Source organism: Miniopterus natalensis, chromosome 8 (genome assembly GCF_054644295.1).
Source record: "Miniopterus natalensis isolate mMinNat1 chromosome 8, mMinNat1.hap1, whole genome shotgun sequence".
In the NCBI taxonomy this organism is placed as follows: domain Eukaryota; kingdom Metazoa; phylum Chordata; class Mammalia; order Chiroptera; family Miniopteridae; genus Miniopterus; species Miniopterus natalensis.
This window is the reverse complement of record NC_142088.1, coordinates 79,661,375-79,678,874: the sequence shown is the minus strand read 5'-3', so window position 1 is coordinate 79,678,874 and position 17,500 is coordinate 79,661,375. Positions and strand designations below refer to the sequence as shown.

General features: G+C 43.8%; 1 protein-coding gene across 1 annotated transcript in view; it reads left to right on the top strand.

Annotated features, from left to right (window-relative positions):
* The first annotated feature begins 213 nt into the window (after positions 1 to 213).
* CNTNAP5 (contactin associated protein family member 5) overlaps positions 214 to 17,500 on the top strand; it is a 724,101-nt gene continuing 706,814 nt past the window's right edge. Inside the window, exon 1 of the mRNA XM_087819922.1 lies at positions 214 to 323. Within this exon, the coding sequence (XP_087676048.1) occupies positions 242 to 323 (82 nt within the window). The 5' untranslated portion in view covers positions 214 to 241. The remainder of the gene's footprint in view (positions 324 to 17,500) is intronic.

The window sequence follows — 17,500 nt, the reverse complement described above, 5'->3', positions numbered from 1 at the left end:
GCGTCTCCAGGCTGCGGGCGCGCAGGACGCGGCGGGGCGGCGGCACCGCGGGCGGCCCGGCCCTGAAGCCCGGCTCAGCTCGCGAGGCCGGCGCGGCGGCGGAGCGCGGGGCGCGGGATGGAGTGAGGCCCGCGCCGCTCCGAGGGCTGGGGGAGGGCGCGCGGCGCGGAGGAGGCGCGGCGAGGAGCGCGGCGGGCCGGGACCGGGACCGGGACCCGGCTGGGAGCGCGCGCTCGGGGCGATGGATCCGGCGCGGCCGCTGATCGGCGTCGTCACTTTGCTGCTGTCCGGCGTGTGGCACCCGGGATCCGCGGCGACCAACTGTAAGTGTGAGCCGGGCGGCGGCGGGACGGGAGCGCCGGGTCTGGGAAGGCGAGCGTTCCGTGGTGCCTGGTCCGAGCAGAAGAAAGGGGAACGCTCGCCGGGGCGGTTCCCCCGCTCTCGCCATCCCGAAAGTTAGCGGAGCTCGCACGACCCGGCCCCGCCGGGTTTCCTGCGCCCCCTCCCCATTGCAAAGTTCAGGGCGGAGGGAGGGTCCGCCCGGCGCCCCCGCGCCCCGCGCCCCCGCGCGGTCCCGGCCGGGCTGCCCCGGAGGGCCTGGGCCAGGCTGCCGCGCCGCCGGGCGAGCCGGGGACGCAGGGGCCCGGCCGCCGCACCGGGACCGCGGCCGTCCCCAGGGCAGCCGCCCGGGCTCGCGGTGCGCCCGGCGCCGCGCCAGACGCGGGCCTCGGCTCTGCGCTGGCGGGAGCTCCAGCTGGGCGGCCGTGCAGCCGATGGGCGCCGGTTTAACGGGGCTGGGAGTTTTGGCCCAAGAGTCGTGGCCCGGTGTAGTCGAGCCACAGATCGATGGCTGTCTCTGTTACAGGAGGACAGCGTTGATGCCCCCCCCAATCTTTGTGCCCAAGAACACGTAACGAGTGTGCACTAAATGTACACACTGTTCTCCAAGCTGTAACCTCTGCAAGTGCGGAGCATTTAATTTAATAGGCAGGAAGGCAGGACACCTGGGGATCCGCCACCTGCACTGTGTATTTAAAGAACTCAGTTTGTCAAACTTGAATAAATCTCCAGAACCATCAGAGGTTTAAGCTCAATTGCTCAGCTGCCTCTCTAGGCAGAGAAGGGGAAGTTTTCCAGCTCTGGAAACTCCTAAATGAGAAAGAATGCAATTAAGCCATCTGTGTTTTCCCAAAGATGGTTTACCAAGGTTCCTCAGTTTTCTGGGCTTGCTCCTCTGTCTGCTAACCCCTCTGGAGGCTCAGGAATGTTTAATCATATTGGTACATTTTAATACTATTGCTTGTAAATCTGAACCATCTCTGCAAGTAAGACAGCTCGCTGCTCTGAGTCCCTCTTCAGTCCCAGCTCCTCAGGTCTGAGAAGGCCTCCAGTAAGATGCTCAGCCCAGACATACCTCAAGGGAGAGAATTAGACAATTGTTATTCCCCCAAAAACCACCCAAAGCAGAGAGTGTTTCTGTCTGTGATTCAGAATTGTAGATTCAGAATCTGTAGTTAGTGCAGATGGCTTCTGAAGGTTTTATTAAAGTTTGAATTCTAAAGCAGTGCTGAAGAGGTCAGCCTCTCTGGAAGGGAGGTCCTAAGGGCCTTGGATTAGAAATTATTTCAGGGAACAGGTAGGGACAGGTTATAATCTAATTTTCTTTCCCTCCTGCCCCACCTCCTCCTGCTTCCCTTCTGTCGTCTTCGTCTGTTAAGCAAAATTGTTCCCAAGGCGCTTTAGAAATACATCCGAGCCCTTTAGCAAGAGGTGAGGCCGGTGCGGAGTGGTGCGGGCACCTGCCGGAACGCTAGAGGTCAGTGTTGTCCTGATGATGCGAAGGTGTGGCGGGGAAGCCGCCTTCCCGGGGCAGTTACCTATCTGAAAGGGAAAATTCTGAAGACACACAAGATGGAGTGGGGAGTGCCGGCGAAGTAGACAGAACATACTCTATAGGAATATGATTCGGGCTTTCTTATGTAGTACATTTTCTTAGGAGCAAAGAAAACTATAAAATGTTGAGTGGCATTTTCTGTAAATTAATTGAATTATGGTTAAAATGTTATACTAAGGCTTATAAAACCTCTATGGTATGGGTTTAAGGCTCATGCTGATCATTACTAATGCAGCAATAAAGATGACTCTGAAATTTAAAATAAAACTGTGATAACAAGCTTTAATATTTCATCACTGACAGTTTAATTTCCTTATTTCCAATCACCATTTCAATGGAATGCACTCTGCTTGCTAAATATTTTGGAGCCAGTGTCCTTAAAGAGTATTGATAAATGCTTTTATTATGCTGAACAAAATGTATTAATTAAGTGAACGGTAGGCTAGCTGCAGAAAATTACTTCTGAACTCAGTAGGTCTTGGTAGTCTCCAGAACCTGAAATGCAGAACCTCCAAGGAAAAATAAAAAAGGAACATTCTACAGTTCTCCAGACATTGATTGTCCACACTCTTCGTCCATTAAACACAGGGCTTTGATCTTCCATCAATTCCAATCCATTAATATTCATATGCTTATTTTGAGGAACAGTCCATTTGTGGAAGTTTGTAAATTATTTGAAGAAACTATTTTTTTCAAGTTTATTCTTTCCATATTTTGAAATAATATTTCATGTTATTTGTGAGAGTAGCTTTGAAAATGGGTAGTTATCCAAGATGCTCCGTGGTATCTGTGTGCCTGTGAACTTTGTTCAAGTAAAACCAACTTTTGCTTTCATTCTTCTAATAATAATTTGTTGTTGCTAGTGTTGTGTGTGTGTGTGTGTGTTTAATTTTCTCATAATCTTATCAAATTTGGACATTTATCTGCAGGGGGAAAATGAATGCTTACCCACTTATAGATTTTATACATTTCTAATTAAACAAAATTAAAATAAAGTCAGGTTGGAAGGCCAGCTACAGTATAGATATTATGAATTTGTGCAGAGAGTGTAATTACCAACCAGTAATAAAAACTCTGCAAATTTCCCCATTCCAGATTTTCAGGATATTAAATAGCTACAACACATTCTTTGGATTTACCCTGAGGGAATTAGTTAATTTCAAATGTAGATATGATAGGCCAGTGTTAAATGAAAAACCCTTTTATATATAACATCAACTCCTTTGACACAAGAAGAAATGATGCAACTTGATATTTAATTGAAGTGAAACCAGGATTTTGAAATGCCATGGAGTTCTAGCCCCAATTATGCTTCAGCTAAGATGCCAGATGCTCCTCAGGTTAAGCCGGTGGTCACAGGCTTGGCTATAAAATAGCAACTGAGATGTATATCTACTCCCCTCAGAACAGCTGCTTAATATTTCACTGAGGAAATTCTTCAAATATTAGATATGTTGAAAGAACATTATGATGGAAGAACTTGTATTCAGAAGATAAGAGGAATGCATAGGACACTAATAGGGTCACTATTCACTTTATTTTTAAACCATAATCAGATATTATGTGACTATAAAGAGCCTTAATTTTCACCAGTAAGTTACTTCAGATGATCTCCAAGCATCTTATCTGTTTGTTGTTATATATGAGGTTCACACAGATAATAGCCTTGAGAGGGAAAAGCTCTTCGTTCTAGCCCTTCATCGCAGAACTTCATCTAAAATATACGAGGATGCCAGTCACATTCATAGATATCTTCAAATAAAGGGATGCACTACAGCTTCAGTCATCTGAACCTTATGCACAAGCCTAGTTGAGAGGTAATATTATGAACAGACAAAGGTTAGGCTGATTTCTTTTGAGAGGAAAGTATTTGCGGTATATTTCTGTGGCATTTATAGTCAGCAGACGTGAAGGAAGTATGTAATGCTCATTTGGAAGAGTCCTAAAGATGTCCCCATGGTTGAATGGGCTTGGTTTTGACAATCCATTTGAATCCGCTTTCCTTTCTCTTCACATAGCCCCCATCTCCAAACCAGATTCCTGCTTCCACTATTGGAAAACGTAAAGAAAAATCTAGACTAGCAGTTTTCACACAAAGGCACAGAATTATGAGAAAATTTATTTCCATAGGAATAGGCCTCTCCCTCTCTTATTCTCAATCTGATGAATGAATGTTCTCTAAATTGCAATTTTTCATTTTCCCCCATTCCCCTTACCCTTTTTTCTTTATTGGGATCCAGTTTTCCTTTGTTACAAAACAAAGTTATGTGATATATTCTTTGAAATGTTTCTAAAAACCTTTAGTAGGTGATCAAAGCCCTTTAGTTTATATGTCAGAAATCTGCTGAAATATGGCTTTTATACATGAACTAATTATCCTTGTCATATAAGAAAGTAGGGGGAGGGTCTAGTTACCTGAAAGACCAAAATAGTCATTCACTCAGTAGGACTTTATATTGAAGCTTCTGTGTATTCATTTGGAGCCAACAATGACATTTTTAATTCATAAGAGAAGCTGTCTTCATTCATCAGAGCTCTGACACTGTCTGGCTGGTGTCCTTGTAAAGGTTATGGACTTATCCTAATGTTCTCGGTGTATTAAATAAAGGAGTTAGATCAAATTATTATTAAGGACCTATCTCATCATAATGTATTTTTGTCTTTAACTACTGATGTTGCCTACTGATCATTTCATTTGGATACTTCTGGGGTGATTGTACTCAAAATTGTTAAGCAGTTTTATTTATAAGAACAACATAATAGGCTTTTAATTTCTAATTAACTGCTATGCACTTTGTTTCCCTCACTTCAGTATGCTAAGTCCACAAAATTTGGCCAGGTAACCCTACTAAGTAGACTTTATTAAATTCACCTTACCAATGAGTACGTTTAAGGTTAATAGAAGTTAATAAATTTCCCAGGATCATAAAGCTAATTGATGAAAAAGATCAGGATCTGGAACTATATCTACCTATCTCCAAAGACCACATTCTTTGCAATATATGAAATTAATTCCTGTGAACTTAGGGCCTGTGTGAGCATCTGTGGAAAGTTGCTTTGGAACTCCTATGGTTAGTCTCTGTAGCTCTGTCCTCAGAAAAAGATATGAGGTCACAGTTTCCACCAGAGCCAACTCTTAAGTTATAACTTAAAGCAACAACCAAACATTTACATTATATCTGATACAAGAGGCCAGACATTACCATGGTCAAAAATAAGATGCTTCACATCTGACATGCACCAGAAGCTTTACTTTTCTTATGAGTTTCCATAAAAACTTGATAAGGAAAGGACATACACTTGATGAAGACTTGTGACCACACACACACACACACACACACACACCAATACCTGAAAGGCACTGCTATTGATGTCATATCAGTTTATAGATGTCAGACCAAATATAGCACTGCCAAGAACTGAACTTCATCTTGACCGCTCCCCATCCTCTAACTTCTAATTTTATGGAACTTCTCACTCCACAAACAAACCATGCTGTCTCACATTGCCTCCTCCTATCATTTATTTGCTATTTTGTCTGCTTAGTTTAGAAGGCCCTTTCTCATTTTTATCTTCTCTCACTTCCTCCCAATACCACATGCACGCACACACACACATGCACACACACACACACATTTTCACCAGGCTGGGTCAAGTGCCCTTATATATTACTATTATATTTTTATAATCTTTGTCTCCTGATTAAATGGCAAGTTTCCTGATTATCATATTTTATTTGAATGTCTATATTCAATAACTAAAACATTGTACAAATGAATGGATGAGATAATAAATGAATGGTTTCCAACTAAGAATTTTTATTTCACAATTAAAATACTTATATGGTTCTGTAGCTAGAACTTTGAAATTTATTTGTTTTACATTTCTTTTTTAAAATAACAAGTATTGCTTATTGCTTTGGAGATGCCAAGAAGTAATTAGCATGTGGGGCTGTTAGTGAAAGAGCAGACTCTCAGATCACTGTACTGGACGTGTGAGCTGGGGAAGGCCCTGCACTCACGCAGGCCTGAGGTTTCCATGATTTCATTCAGACATGATTCTACTTATGTGTCAAGTGGCCTTTGGTTCCTAAATGAGAAACCCTCTGTGTCCATCTGAGCTCAGTGCAAAGCTTGAGCTAATTTTATTAACTTGCTTTTGCAATTTTAATGAGTGTTTCCCACATAGTCTATAGATTTACAAATATATAAGAACTCTTCATAGTGCAGGGTTCAGTATAAAAAAGAAAAATGTGGGCTCTATTTAATTGGGTTTTAGCAGTAAATCACTGTAAGGATTTTTTTTATTGCAAACCTACAACAGTACCCTAATAACATTATTCTGAGTCTCCAATGTCGTCTCATCAAATTGTGGTGGGGGGAGACTAAAGTGTTAATGGTCAGTGTGATATTCATTTGAAAAATTTATTGAAGAAATGAGTCCCAACTAAAGGTTTTCTTTCCAAAACTCAAGGTTATTGTTTTTTAAAATCACTCTGGAGAAATAAAGATGACTAAGAAGCCCATGACCTCAAGGAACCCTGAACATGGGCAGCCAGAGAAATACATTTTTAAACGTGTCAAAGTGATAAATGCTGTAACAAAGGTAAACACAAGATGTAACGTCAGGCACAAGGGAATTTCGGAGTGCTGGGGCATCCAGGCAAGCTCTCAGGGGAATGAAAGTAACTCAGACAAAGTCAGACTTCCCTGGCTGAGAAATGCAGAGAGACTCTTCCAGGCTTTCTGAGTGAAAGCCTGGGAGTGGGGTGTGTTGAAGTGGCTCTGAGGGTAGAAAAGAAACTATGGGCAAGCGTGGGGCTCCTACATTTTCACTGGTAAGCTGTGGAGAGCCAGTGAAAGATTTGTACATGCAATTAGATATACATATTTAGATCTGTTTGTAAAACAATTATTGTGAAGAATAGACTAGAGTGAACCGAGGCTAATAGTGAGGAAAGCAGTGAAGAGATCAGTGCAGGGACTCAGATGATGATTCATAAGGGCCTGAAGAAGAAGCGGCAGAATCCACAAGGTTACACAGAATCAGAAGGAAAACAATGGCCAAGTAAATTCCAAACAGGGAAATCTCTGAGCTCGCGCCCCCGCAGAAGGCACAGGGTGTGGTTGAATGCCTTCTACAGCTGCTCCCGTGGTTTTTGACAATGAGAGCTCTGGGTGCTGGAAGGGGTGCTCTGTTCTCTGAATGAACCTCTTCCTGGGAGTACCCGGTGGCCAGATTCTCCGCGGTGTGTTTCCTGTGTGCGTGACACCGTATAGCGTATGCTCTCTGCGCCCGTCATCCCGACGCATCTTCTACTCGGTACATTATGCCGGCTTTGTCAGCAGAGTGAGAACTAGTCGTTAAAGATCATGTAATTAAACCTCCGCATCCCCCCCCCCCCCTGGGGTGAGCGGGATCATTACCACCCCGGGTTGCTCCAGGGAAACAGGAGCAAGGGGCACTGGATGTGCCACATTGATTTGCTATCATTGGTGGTTGATTTGCTGGCATGAATTCTGTGTCTCTACTTTTCTAATTTCTTTTGTGCATATTCTTGGGGGTTGATTAATGCCATCTGTTCACTGGATCAGCTAGATTGAGTTTTAAAGGAAATGTTGAAGATAGAAAGGAAGTGAAGGGAACGCCACGACACCACTCATGATGTGTATTATTTTTAACTAGCCACCTTCGGAAGCAGAGACGTTCCTCTGAAGACAGTCTAAAGAAAGTTGCCTAACAGACGGATGATTGTAGGTGTTAGTCTAGGTTGCTGTTTACTTAATGTACGTGTTCCCTCCCCCTTTCCCGCTCCTCTCTGCCACGTGGCCATGCCTTTGGGGGTTACAGCTGGCTTTTCTCTGAGCTCCTGATTGTGATAAAGTGTGAGAGGAGGGGAGAAGTCTGTGGATCCAGGGCTGTCTCTTGAAACTCTGTGGGCATAATCACCAACCGTGAAACCTCCCAACAAAGCCTGATCTGAGGGCAGCCCTGGCAGGGCTCTGCCACCCTGGCACTGGGAGAGCCCACCTGAAAACAACACCCCCACTCATCTGTCCCCAGACAACTCTCTCTAACTCCATTAGCCTCCTGAAGCTGCAAATATGGGGGGAAGCCATTCAATTCATAGAGATAAGCATTACCACACAGACCCCACTGGAGGGGAACACATAAGAAGGTAAATTGATACTGAACTACACCTGACTCAGAGAAACACCTTTTGCCAAACGAAAGTTTATTGGGTATCTGAAGAGGGGAGAGAATGTTCTGAGTTGGGGGCAAAGAATTGAATGTTCAGGGTGGCAGGAGGAGTGTGTCAGCTTCTGGCTTTGCCAGGCTCAGCCTCCCAGTTCCTTACGAGGCTGAGAGAGCAGCAGGTGGGCAAGGGGAGGTGGTAAAGGATGGTGAGCAGGGCACACGTCACACAGCTCAGGTGTATCTGCTTCCCATCTGGGAATATTTCCTGTGTATACTATCACGGACCTTGGAGAGTCGGTGTAAGTATAATACGGGTCACTCTGTATAAAATGCACAGGATGTGGGCATTCAATGATCACTGTAATAATAATTATAATTACTGATGAACCTCAACAGGGGTTCTCTCAAGATCAGTTATAATGCTAATTAGGGCAAAGACAACTACATTTCCATTTCCACAAAGATAGAAAGGCCCACCATCTTTCCTCCCGGAAATCAGAGCCGAGTGACTGCCACAGCAAACAGAAGCTTGTTCTCATTGCGCTCCTATGTCAGAGGGACGCTGGCAGAATCTGTCTCCACCTGATCAAGGTAGACGATCATTTGGATTTCTCACGTGATTCCTCAGCTTTGTCGTGATATGATCACAGCTTCTGGGCCTTGGCCAGTGGACTTGCTGGTTGAAAAACTCACACAGGGAGCCTCATAAGAGAGTGGGGAATAGAGCTTCATCTATAAAAATAAGCAGCACTCACCTTCTGAACACTGAGCAGGTCCTTGCAGAAGATGTGGGGAAGTGTCTTTGAACAGACTTTGAGAGCTTTAGAGGCCCCAAACAGGAGAGTGGGTGACGTGTTCCCAGTACCCTAGGCCTTCCATGTGTAGGAAACTTGGGCAGATGGAGGTAAAATCTGAAGGTTGGGACACCTGTGTTTCCTCTGCGTGTACTGCTGAATCATGCTTTGTGTGAATAAATACTAGGAGTGTTAATGTAGGGCTAAATCGGGCTGGTGCAATGACTGAGGAATTGTACATACTCAGACCACCTTTACGTGCTCATTCATTCATTCATTCATTCACTCACTCAGACATGTCTATGTGATGCAGACACTTCCCTGTCTACCCACAAAAGCCTTTGTTCATTGCAGATCAGTTGACGAGGGAGGATTAGGATTGCTGACCACAGAGCTCCAGGAACAAAAGACAGTGCTACCCCTTCAAAGCAAAGCTGTGGCACTGTGGCCTCTGCACTGTATTCTTACTAGTCCGTGAAGCGCCTGCCCCCTCCCCTAACTTCACCTGCCCTCCTCTGCCGAGGGCCTTCTCCCCAGCTCCCTCCCTCCCCCCTTGTTTCCTCCTTCCCCACCCCAAGGTGTCCTTCCTTCTTCCCCATCTCTATCTCGACTTTCTACCTTCCTTCCCTCACTCTGTTTCAGTTAACATTTACCGGATGACTTGTTTTTATGTTTTAGAGTCAAAACTAATGCTTTTCAAACTTTGCCAGAAGAAAAGAGGGCATGGGAACCAGGGACTCGGAGCTCAGCTTCAGTGGCCACTGACGCATTAATTTCCTGAACTTGATCTTAAACGCTGAGGCAAGCTTGAATTCTCCTCCGTAATATACTCATGTTTATGTTAAGATAAAAATATACTTTCCCAAAATGTCCATTAAAAGTTGATGAGCAGAGTTGATTCACTGAACCTGCGGCAGACGACCCCTGGGCCCAGCGGCACAAGCCTGGGCTTCTGGGTCCTTCTCATGGTTCATGCCTCCCCCAAGCGAGGAGACGACGGGCCCCGGCTGTCCTCTCACGTGGGAGGAGTGGGTAGCTCCCATTCCATTCCCGGTGGCCGGGTGTGAGCTGCAGATTCTGATCAACCAGTAAGGGGAGATGAGGAGCTCTCCTCCGTGCACAGGAGGAAGGAAGCCCACAGGCCTGCGTGGGGAACAGCAGTGGAGCTCTTGGGAGGCGCTGTGCACAGGAGTTCGCACAGACCCTCTTCAGTCTGCCCTGCACCCACTGCGGTCCCCTAGCCCTGTGCTGTCACATCACAAGGTTCACCTCTGAGTGGACGAGCTCTGCCAGGCGACAGGATCTGGGTCGAACAGGGCAGATTCTTTCAGATTGGAAGCAAGCTGAGCTCACCGGGATATTAAAGGAGATTAATGCCTCTCATGGTACAACAATCAGGAACGTTTTGACACAATCAAAAGGAGTGAAGCCTGCGGATTGTAATTTTGGGACAGGGGAGATTAGACATTAGGTTAAGAAATGTGTCTCTTCCCTGGCAGGGTTTCCAAGCCCACACCGGTGGTGGGTGGTACCTGATGTGGTTCACTTTGTTCCTCTGCTTAGCTGCTGGGCAATGGCTCTTGCCTCACTCTGATGGCTTCAGTTAACATTTACTACATGACTTGTTTTTATGCTTTTTTGGTAGAAGCTAAGGCTCTTCAAATTTTTCCATTGAAGTGCCACTCACCAGCAGAAAAGTGCATTAAGATCCCAGGGGATTTGATATTTAAAGTATTCTGGAGCGAGAATGTGCTGGCTTGGATGGTGAGGTGATTAACCAACATCGAGTAGGTCGAAGGTCACACTGGGACTATAATACAGGTCCTCTGACTCCAAAATCCATACTTTTTTAACTCGGACTGTTGTTTCCTTAAACCTGAATCTAAGGCTGAGCTATTGGTAAACTCGGGGCTGTTCTCAGCTCTTCAGAGCCAGTCTTCTCTGATCCCTGGTGAGAAGACCTTTGTCTAGACCACAGACTCCTCCAGTGTGGGGGCCATTTCATTCTAGCCTTGCAGGCGTCCTTCACCCCCATCCTGTCCCCATGGCAGACAGTTTCTGCAGGTCTAACCATTTGCAAAAGTCGATGGTGTTACTCATTAAAGCTTTGCAATCAACTCTTTATGGCCAAGCTCTGTGCCTATGGCTAGTGGCCTTGGATTCCACACTCAGCACCCACCTTTAACATGCCTGTTCCTGTCCCACGCTCCCCACAGACCTTCCTCACTAAATGTATTTTCATCACTACGTCATACCCAATAGTCCAAGAATTTGTTAGATGGATGTTCTGATTTTTTAAGTGATGATAATGAGAAAAACCCTATTAGTGATATTTAGATCACAGTTCAAATAAGTCAAGGAATAAGTGGCATTTGGTTCTGTTCTCTGTCTTCGGCTGCAGAGTTCATCCAGCCCTAGCCCATAACCCCCTTTCACCCATGGGAATGGGTGGGGAGGGGTTAACAAGTCCATACCCAATACCATTTCTCTTCATCACACTCTGCTGCTTGGTTGAAGCGGACCAGCCTGGGTGTGGACTCCATTCACCGTGGCTGCAGGGACATTCTTGGCTTTATTCTCAGCTCTCCTGCGCTTGTCCCTTTGACCTGCACTGATGCTTGGCCTTGTAAGGTCTGCCTTTGTGCCTGTGCCCCCCTTTTCAGCTATCCTCTTGTCTTAGTTTCACAGAGGCTGAGGAATTTGTCCACCCAGTATCCTCACAGTCTTCACTCTCCCTCTATCAACAGCTGCCCTGGGAAAGGACATAGGGAGTCCTAACGTGGCTCACACTGCCGCAATTAGTACACGCTGGGTTCCTGCTCTCCAGAAGAATTAGCTCCAAGGAATAAGGCCTTAGTATTTAAACTTATTTTAGGAGCAGAACTTTTTGATTTCCAAGATGAAATCATGCACAGAATTTCAGCATGTGAATTACTAAGATTTCTGCTTCTGGGCAGAGGTGGCGAGGAGCTGCAGAATCCCAGCACTTGCCTCCTCTCCTATCTGGTTTTCACAGAAGGACCGTGAGGACGTCTGCCTTGTCCTCAGTGCAAGAATCTCTAAGTACATTGTCTCATTCACAAACGATAGGGCACATGGAGTTTCCAGTAAGGTGGACTGGCATCCTCAATGATCACCAGCACTTGGCTACTGGGCTTCCCACTTAACTCTCTGCATCAGTCTGTTGAGATTGTTAATATATATATTTTAATTTATCTTTATTGTTGAAAGTATTACAGATGTCCCCTTTTCTCCCCCATTGAGCTCCTCCATCTGGCATCTGCCCCCCCAGGCCTTCACCACACTATTGTCTGTGTCCATGGGTTATTCACATATGCATATAAGTTCTTTGATCAATCTCTCCCCCCCCTCCCCCAACTTCCCTCCAGTGCCTTCCCTCTGAGATCCCTCTGCCTGTTCTATGCTTCTCTGTCTCTGGATCCACTTTGTTCCTCAGTTTATTTTGTGTATTAGATTCCACATGTGACCGAGACCATGTAAAACTGAATCAGGAAGAATCAGAAAACCTGACTAGACCAATAACAACTGATAAAATCAAAGCAGCAATAAAAAAAAACTCCCAGCAAACAAAAGCCCTGATCCAGATGGCTTCACAGGGGAGCTTTCTAATTCTTTAAGTTGTAGGGTTAGAAAGTTTACTAAAAATGTTTCTTGCTTTTTGAGGTAGGCCTGCAGTGCTATGAGCTTCCCTCTCAGGACTGCTTTTGCTGGGCCCCTTAGATTTTGGGTTGCTGTGTGTTCATTTCATTTGTTTCCAGGAAGTTTTTGATTTCTTTCTTGATAATATTTTAAATGTTACCTCTGCTTGCCTAGCTGGGCATGGCTCAGTGGTTGCACGTCAACCAGGAACCAAGCGGTCAGTGTTCCACTCCCAGTCAGGGTGCATGCCTGGGTTTCAGGGTCCATCCCCAGCAGGGGTGTGCAGGGGGCAGCTGATCGATGTTTCTCTCCCACTGATGTTTCCATCTCGCTCTCCTTTTCCTTTCCTCTCTCTCTAAAAAGCAATAAACACATATTTTAAAATACATATTACTTCTGCCAAGGTGCCTGTTTTTAACCCTTTGGAAATCTGTTTTTTCTTGTTGCTATTTTATACAAATTTCAGGACAAAAGACTCTTATGGGCATTTTGCTGATTTGAAAAGATTGTAGCTAGTCAAAGGAATGACTCCTCATTTTGACCTCCTTAGTTAATTAATAGTCAATAACTAAACTTATCTTTAAAGAAAAGTTATCTTGTGAAGACCTTTAATTATCTACTCCCATCTCAGATATCCCCTTGGGACCTCCTCAAAAGAAGGGATTTCATGTTATACATCCAGTAAATGGCAAACTAATCACTTGATAAACTGAATTAAAGCTAGACAGGTTAAGGTAAACCCAAGTGGAGACAGCAAGCCTGGATTCGGGGCAGTCCAGGGGCAACCTCTGAATATGGGCACATATGTCAATGCTCCCTCAAAAAACTCATGCCTCTAACTCCCTACTTTTGTGAGAGAAATGGAACTTGGCCTCCATCACTAAGGCCCTCTCAGAGACCCATAATGATAATTAATGGACTAGAAGTGGGAAGATTACAAATTAAATAAAATTGCTGCATGTCTGAATTCAATCTCGATTTCAGATTTTAGAACATGTTAATTACAATCACATGCTTGAGTGTGTTCTTAGAGAACCATCCATTAATAACCCCATTGCATGTAGATCTACACAGCACTCACATGCGAAAACAAACCTCAAGTGAATGCCAGCTGTCCTCACTCTGCATAACTAACAAATTTAATATAATAAATAATGTAAGACAGTGTGTGTATATATATAGTATATGTGTGTACTACACACACACACACACACACACACACACGCACATAACATACATAAATACACTTGAGCTACTTTAGCTTTCTTTCATGGTTAACATACCAGGTAGAATTTCACATAGGCATACATTCCACATGAACTGGTTATTTTGGTAAATGTCAAAATTTATTATTCCTCAAGGTCAGTATTGACTTGGGTGTCACCTTTGTGATTATTTACCTCTCTAGATAATAGATTGAAGTGGGCATCTGGATGAGAATGAATATTTATTTATTGGATGAGTCTTTCCACGAAGATAGATAAATGCTGTTGGGAGGTGGACGGCATGTTCCATGCAGCTGCTCAGTTTTAGGTGGCCTTCAGCAGGCAGCCTTTGCATTTAGGTTTACTCTGGGTTTTTTTTACAAAATTTTTTCCCACGTGGTTTTCTTATCTAGTGGACCTAATGCAAAACTTCAAATATGTTCAGCTTGACATTTTAGTAACATAATCAGGAGATAATGATACTTGAGCATTTGGATAATAAGGCTACATGAGATTAATGAGCACCTTCTTTGGAATTTATTTACGCCCAGATAGTGTTACTTGAGAAACACAAAGCTCCCCCCCACAAAGATCTAATTAAAGAGGAACACAGGAAGAGACATAACATTACAAAGTGGTTCCTTAGGTTCTGACGTATCAAGTTGATATTTTGAAATAACCTTGTTATGCATTTTGGAGATTTGTGTGTGCCCATGTGTGTATTTGTAATGGTGCATCCTTCTTATTAACAAAAGTTAGTACCACATGTTAGGCACCTTTCAACACATCAAACCAAGTTGAAATTCTTTCCAAAATTGTGAGTCTGCAATAGAAATAGTTCATGTTCTTGTCATGTCTCTTTTACTAATTTTGCGTACTTATTAGCCATATGTGTGTGTGTGTGTGTGTGTGTGTGTGTGTGTATGTATATATACTCATATTTTGGCTTAGAAAGAACTGGCAAAGCATTCCAATAAAAGCATGATTATGCCAGGTTCTGTGTGATGTTCATGATGTTCTGTGCACATGGAATGTACGTGTGCTTTGCTCTGTGAATGTTCACAAACATTGCATTCTTGGCTGTGTCCTTTATAAACGAGATGGAATTGTTTAGCTTTCATATTGACAAATCTTTTCTGGTCGTCAGTGGCCTGATAAAGACCTGCACTTAAGAAGGAATGTCACAATTACGCACAGGCTGTGACTTAGTAGTCAAGGGAATAAACCACTAGGAAAATTCATTAGTAAAGTTAGTCCAAGAAACATCTGAGCAAGTGAAACAAAATCAATTCAAGGGAAGACTGTAGAACTCTATTGACATTCCCACCCTTGTTCATACATTGTTTGGGGTAAAGATCGCTATCTTTTCTGTGTAAATATTATTTTTGTTGGAAAATTCAATTTGACTTATTGGATTTCTATAGCTAAGTGTTTTGTAACTTCATTGAGGAAATAATATAATTTTGTATATGATGAAATAAAAATTCCTCACTTGGCCAATAAAAGTCTCATGTTACACACAGTCCAACTCTCATCGCAGACTAGAAACTAAAGCCAAGAGAGCACCTCAGCGTGTGTGTGTGTGTGTGTGTGTGTGTGTGTGCATGTGCACGTGTCTGCTAGGAGAGTTTGATTCTTAGAAGAAGCCAAAGACACTGGAGAGTTCTCTGTCCATGACTTACATGTGTATGCACACATATGCACCCACCATCGATTACTTAATGTTTCTCTCATAACAGAAGTTAATCCTGCTAATATTAGGTCAATAATTATCAGTTAGAAGCAATTTTTCCCCAGGGGGCATTATACAATATCTGGAGACACTTTCAGTTGTCACAAGTGGGAGCTTGTACTGGCATGTAGTGGGTAGAGGCCAGGGATGTTAGTCAGCATCCAGCAATGCACAGGATTGTGACCCACAACCGGTAATTTTCTACCCTGAAATGCCAAGGTAGACAAAGCCTGAGAAACTCTGCTTAGATCTGTCATTCATGGATATTCACATGTTAATTGAAAAAAACACACAACAATATCCCATCCAAAAAATCATTTCTCATCAAGTCCAGTCCTATATGAAGACTCTTAAACTACAAGAAGAAATAAGTCCCGGTCCTGATTGACCACTTACTGGCTGTGTGACTTTGTGCCTGTTATTACACATTTTCCCCAAATAAGGATGCTACCTGCCCTGAGTAGCTGCTCCCGTGACTAACACATGAGATAAAGTGTCTTTGAGAAGCTGTGCACACATACTCCTTTTAATTTGTATTATTTAGAGAAGCAATGACCTGGGTGTAATGCCCCCCAGTCTGTCACAAACAAGGACAGCAGGGGTGATGCGGACGCAGTGTGAGCAGGCTCAGCGGGACACGTCCTGCACTGGGAACTGCAAAGTCAACTTCAGACCACTTTCCAGTTTTTCTAGTTACCTTTTGGTTTAGCTTTCTGTCTCATCTTGGAAACCATCTGTTCCGCCACCTTTGGCAGAGTTCCGTGCAAGAGCTGAAGTTCATTTTATGGTACAGTGTTTTCTAACTATTTGTCACTCATTTTCTTTCTATAGGCTCCCTTGGCACACCTATGTATTTGAGAATTTCTGGGATGAAACTAAAGGTACCAACAGTGCCTATGCAATTGCTTCCAAGTGACATAGGAACACTGCCCAGGAAAGGCCATAAATCAATTAATTCAGATGACATTTTCTACCTTATTTAGCAGCTCAAAGATCAGTCAGATAAGGATGCTAGCTTCTATCTCTTATCTGCTCTAATCCAATCTTCAATTTTAAAAATCAATTAAAGGAGACACGCAGTCTTTGATTTGCTTTCCCAATGGAAATGTGATGGTTGGCCTTGGCCTCTACTCTTTTGAAAAGGCAGGTTACAAATTCAGAGGCTGAAGCACTGGGACATGCAGGCCTTCAGAGTTAGAGTAGGCGAGCCATGACCTGCATAAACCTATGTGGATGTCCACATTCCCGAAAGCATTCCAGAAAGGTGGCTGCTTCATCTTACTTTTTCTTACAAGCACACACAGAAAATGACTTCATTGGATAGCTCATGTTCCTGCCCCACAAAAACTCTAACTCCAGGGTATCCTTCCTTCCAGTGTACCCAATCCACCTCCAGGTAGCACCAAAACACTTCTCTGAGCTCTGTTCGCTGGAACTTCTCAAACCACAGCTTCTCCATTTTTATCATATTTTTTCTATAAATACCTAAGGACAGTGGCCCCATTTCTCTTGGTCTTCTTATGTCTTCTTTTACTTTTTTAGAAATATATTTTTTGATTTTTAGAGGGAGATGGAGAGAGAGAAACATTGACGTGAGAGAGAAACATCGATTGGCGCTTCCTACACACCCACTACTGGGGATCAAGCCCAAAACCAGGGCATGTGCTGTGCCTAGGGATCAAACCCATGACAGTGTTGTGCGTGAGACAATGCTTGACCAACTGAACCACACCGGCAAGAGCTGTCTTTTTTTTCTGTATCTTTCCTGAGACATGACTCTTCCTCTTTGTACTTCCCATTGTCAGGTTCTCTTATTTTGTACATATTATTTTGTGTCAGTGTTCTTTTCAAAATATAGTGTCCCGAATAGAATACACTCGTTCCTTCAGTTTAGCTCTGACTGACTGGGTGTCACAGTGTGATGGCCATTGGAGACCAGGACTGCAGAGAAGATTCAATTATGTTTTGCAACAACATAGGCCTTCAGGTCTAAAGTGAACAAAGCTAGAAAGCAATA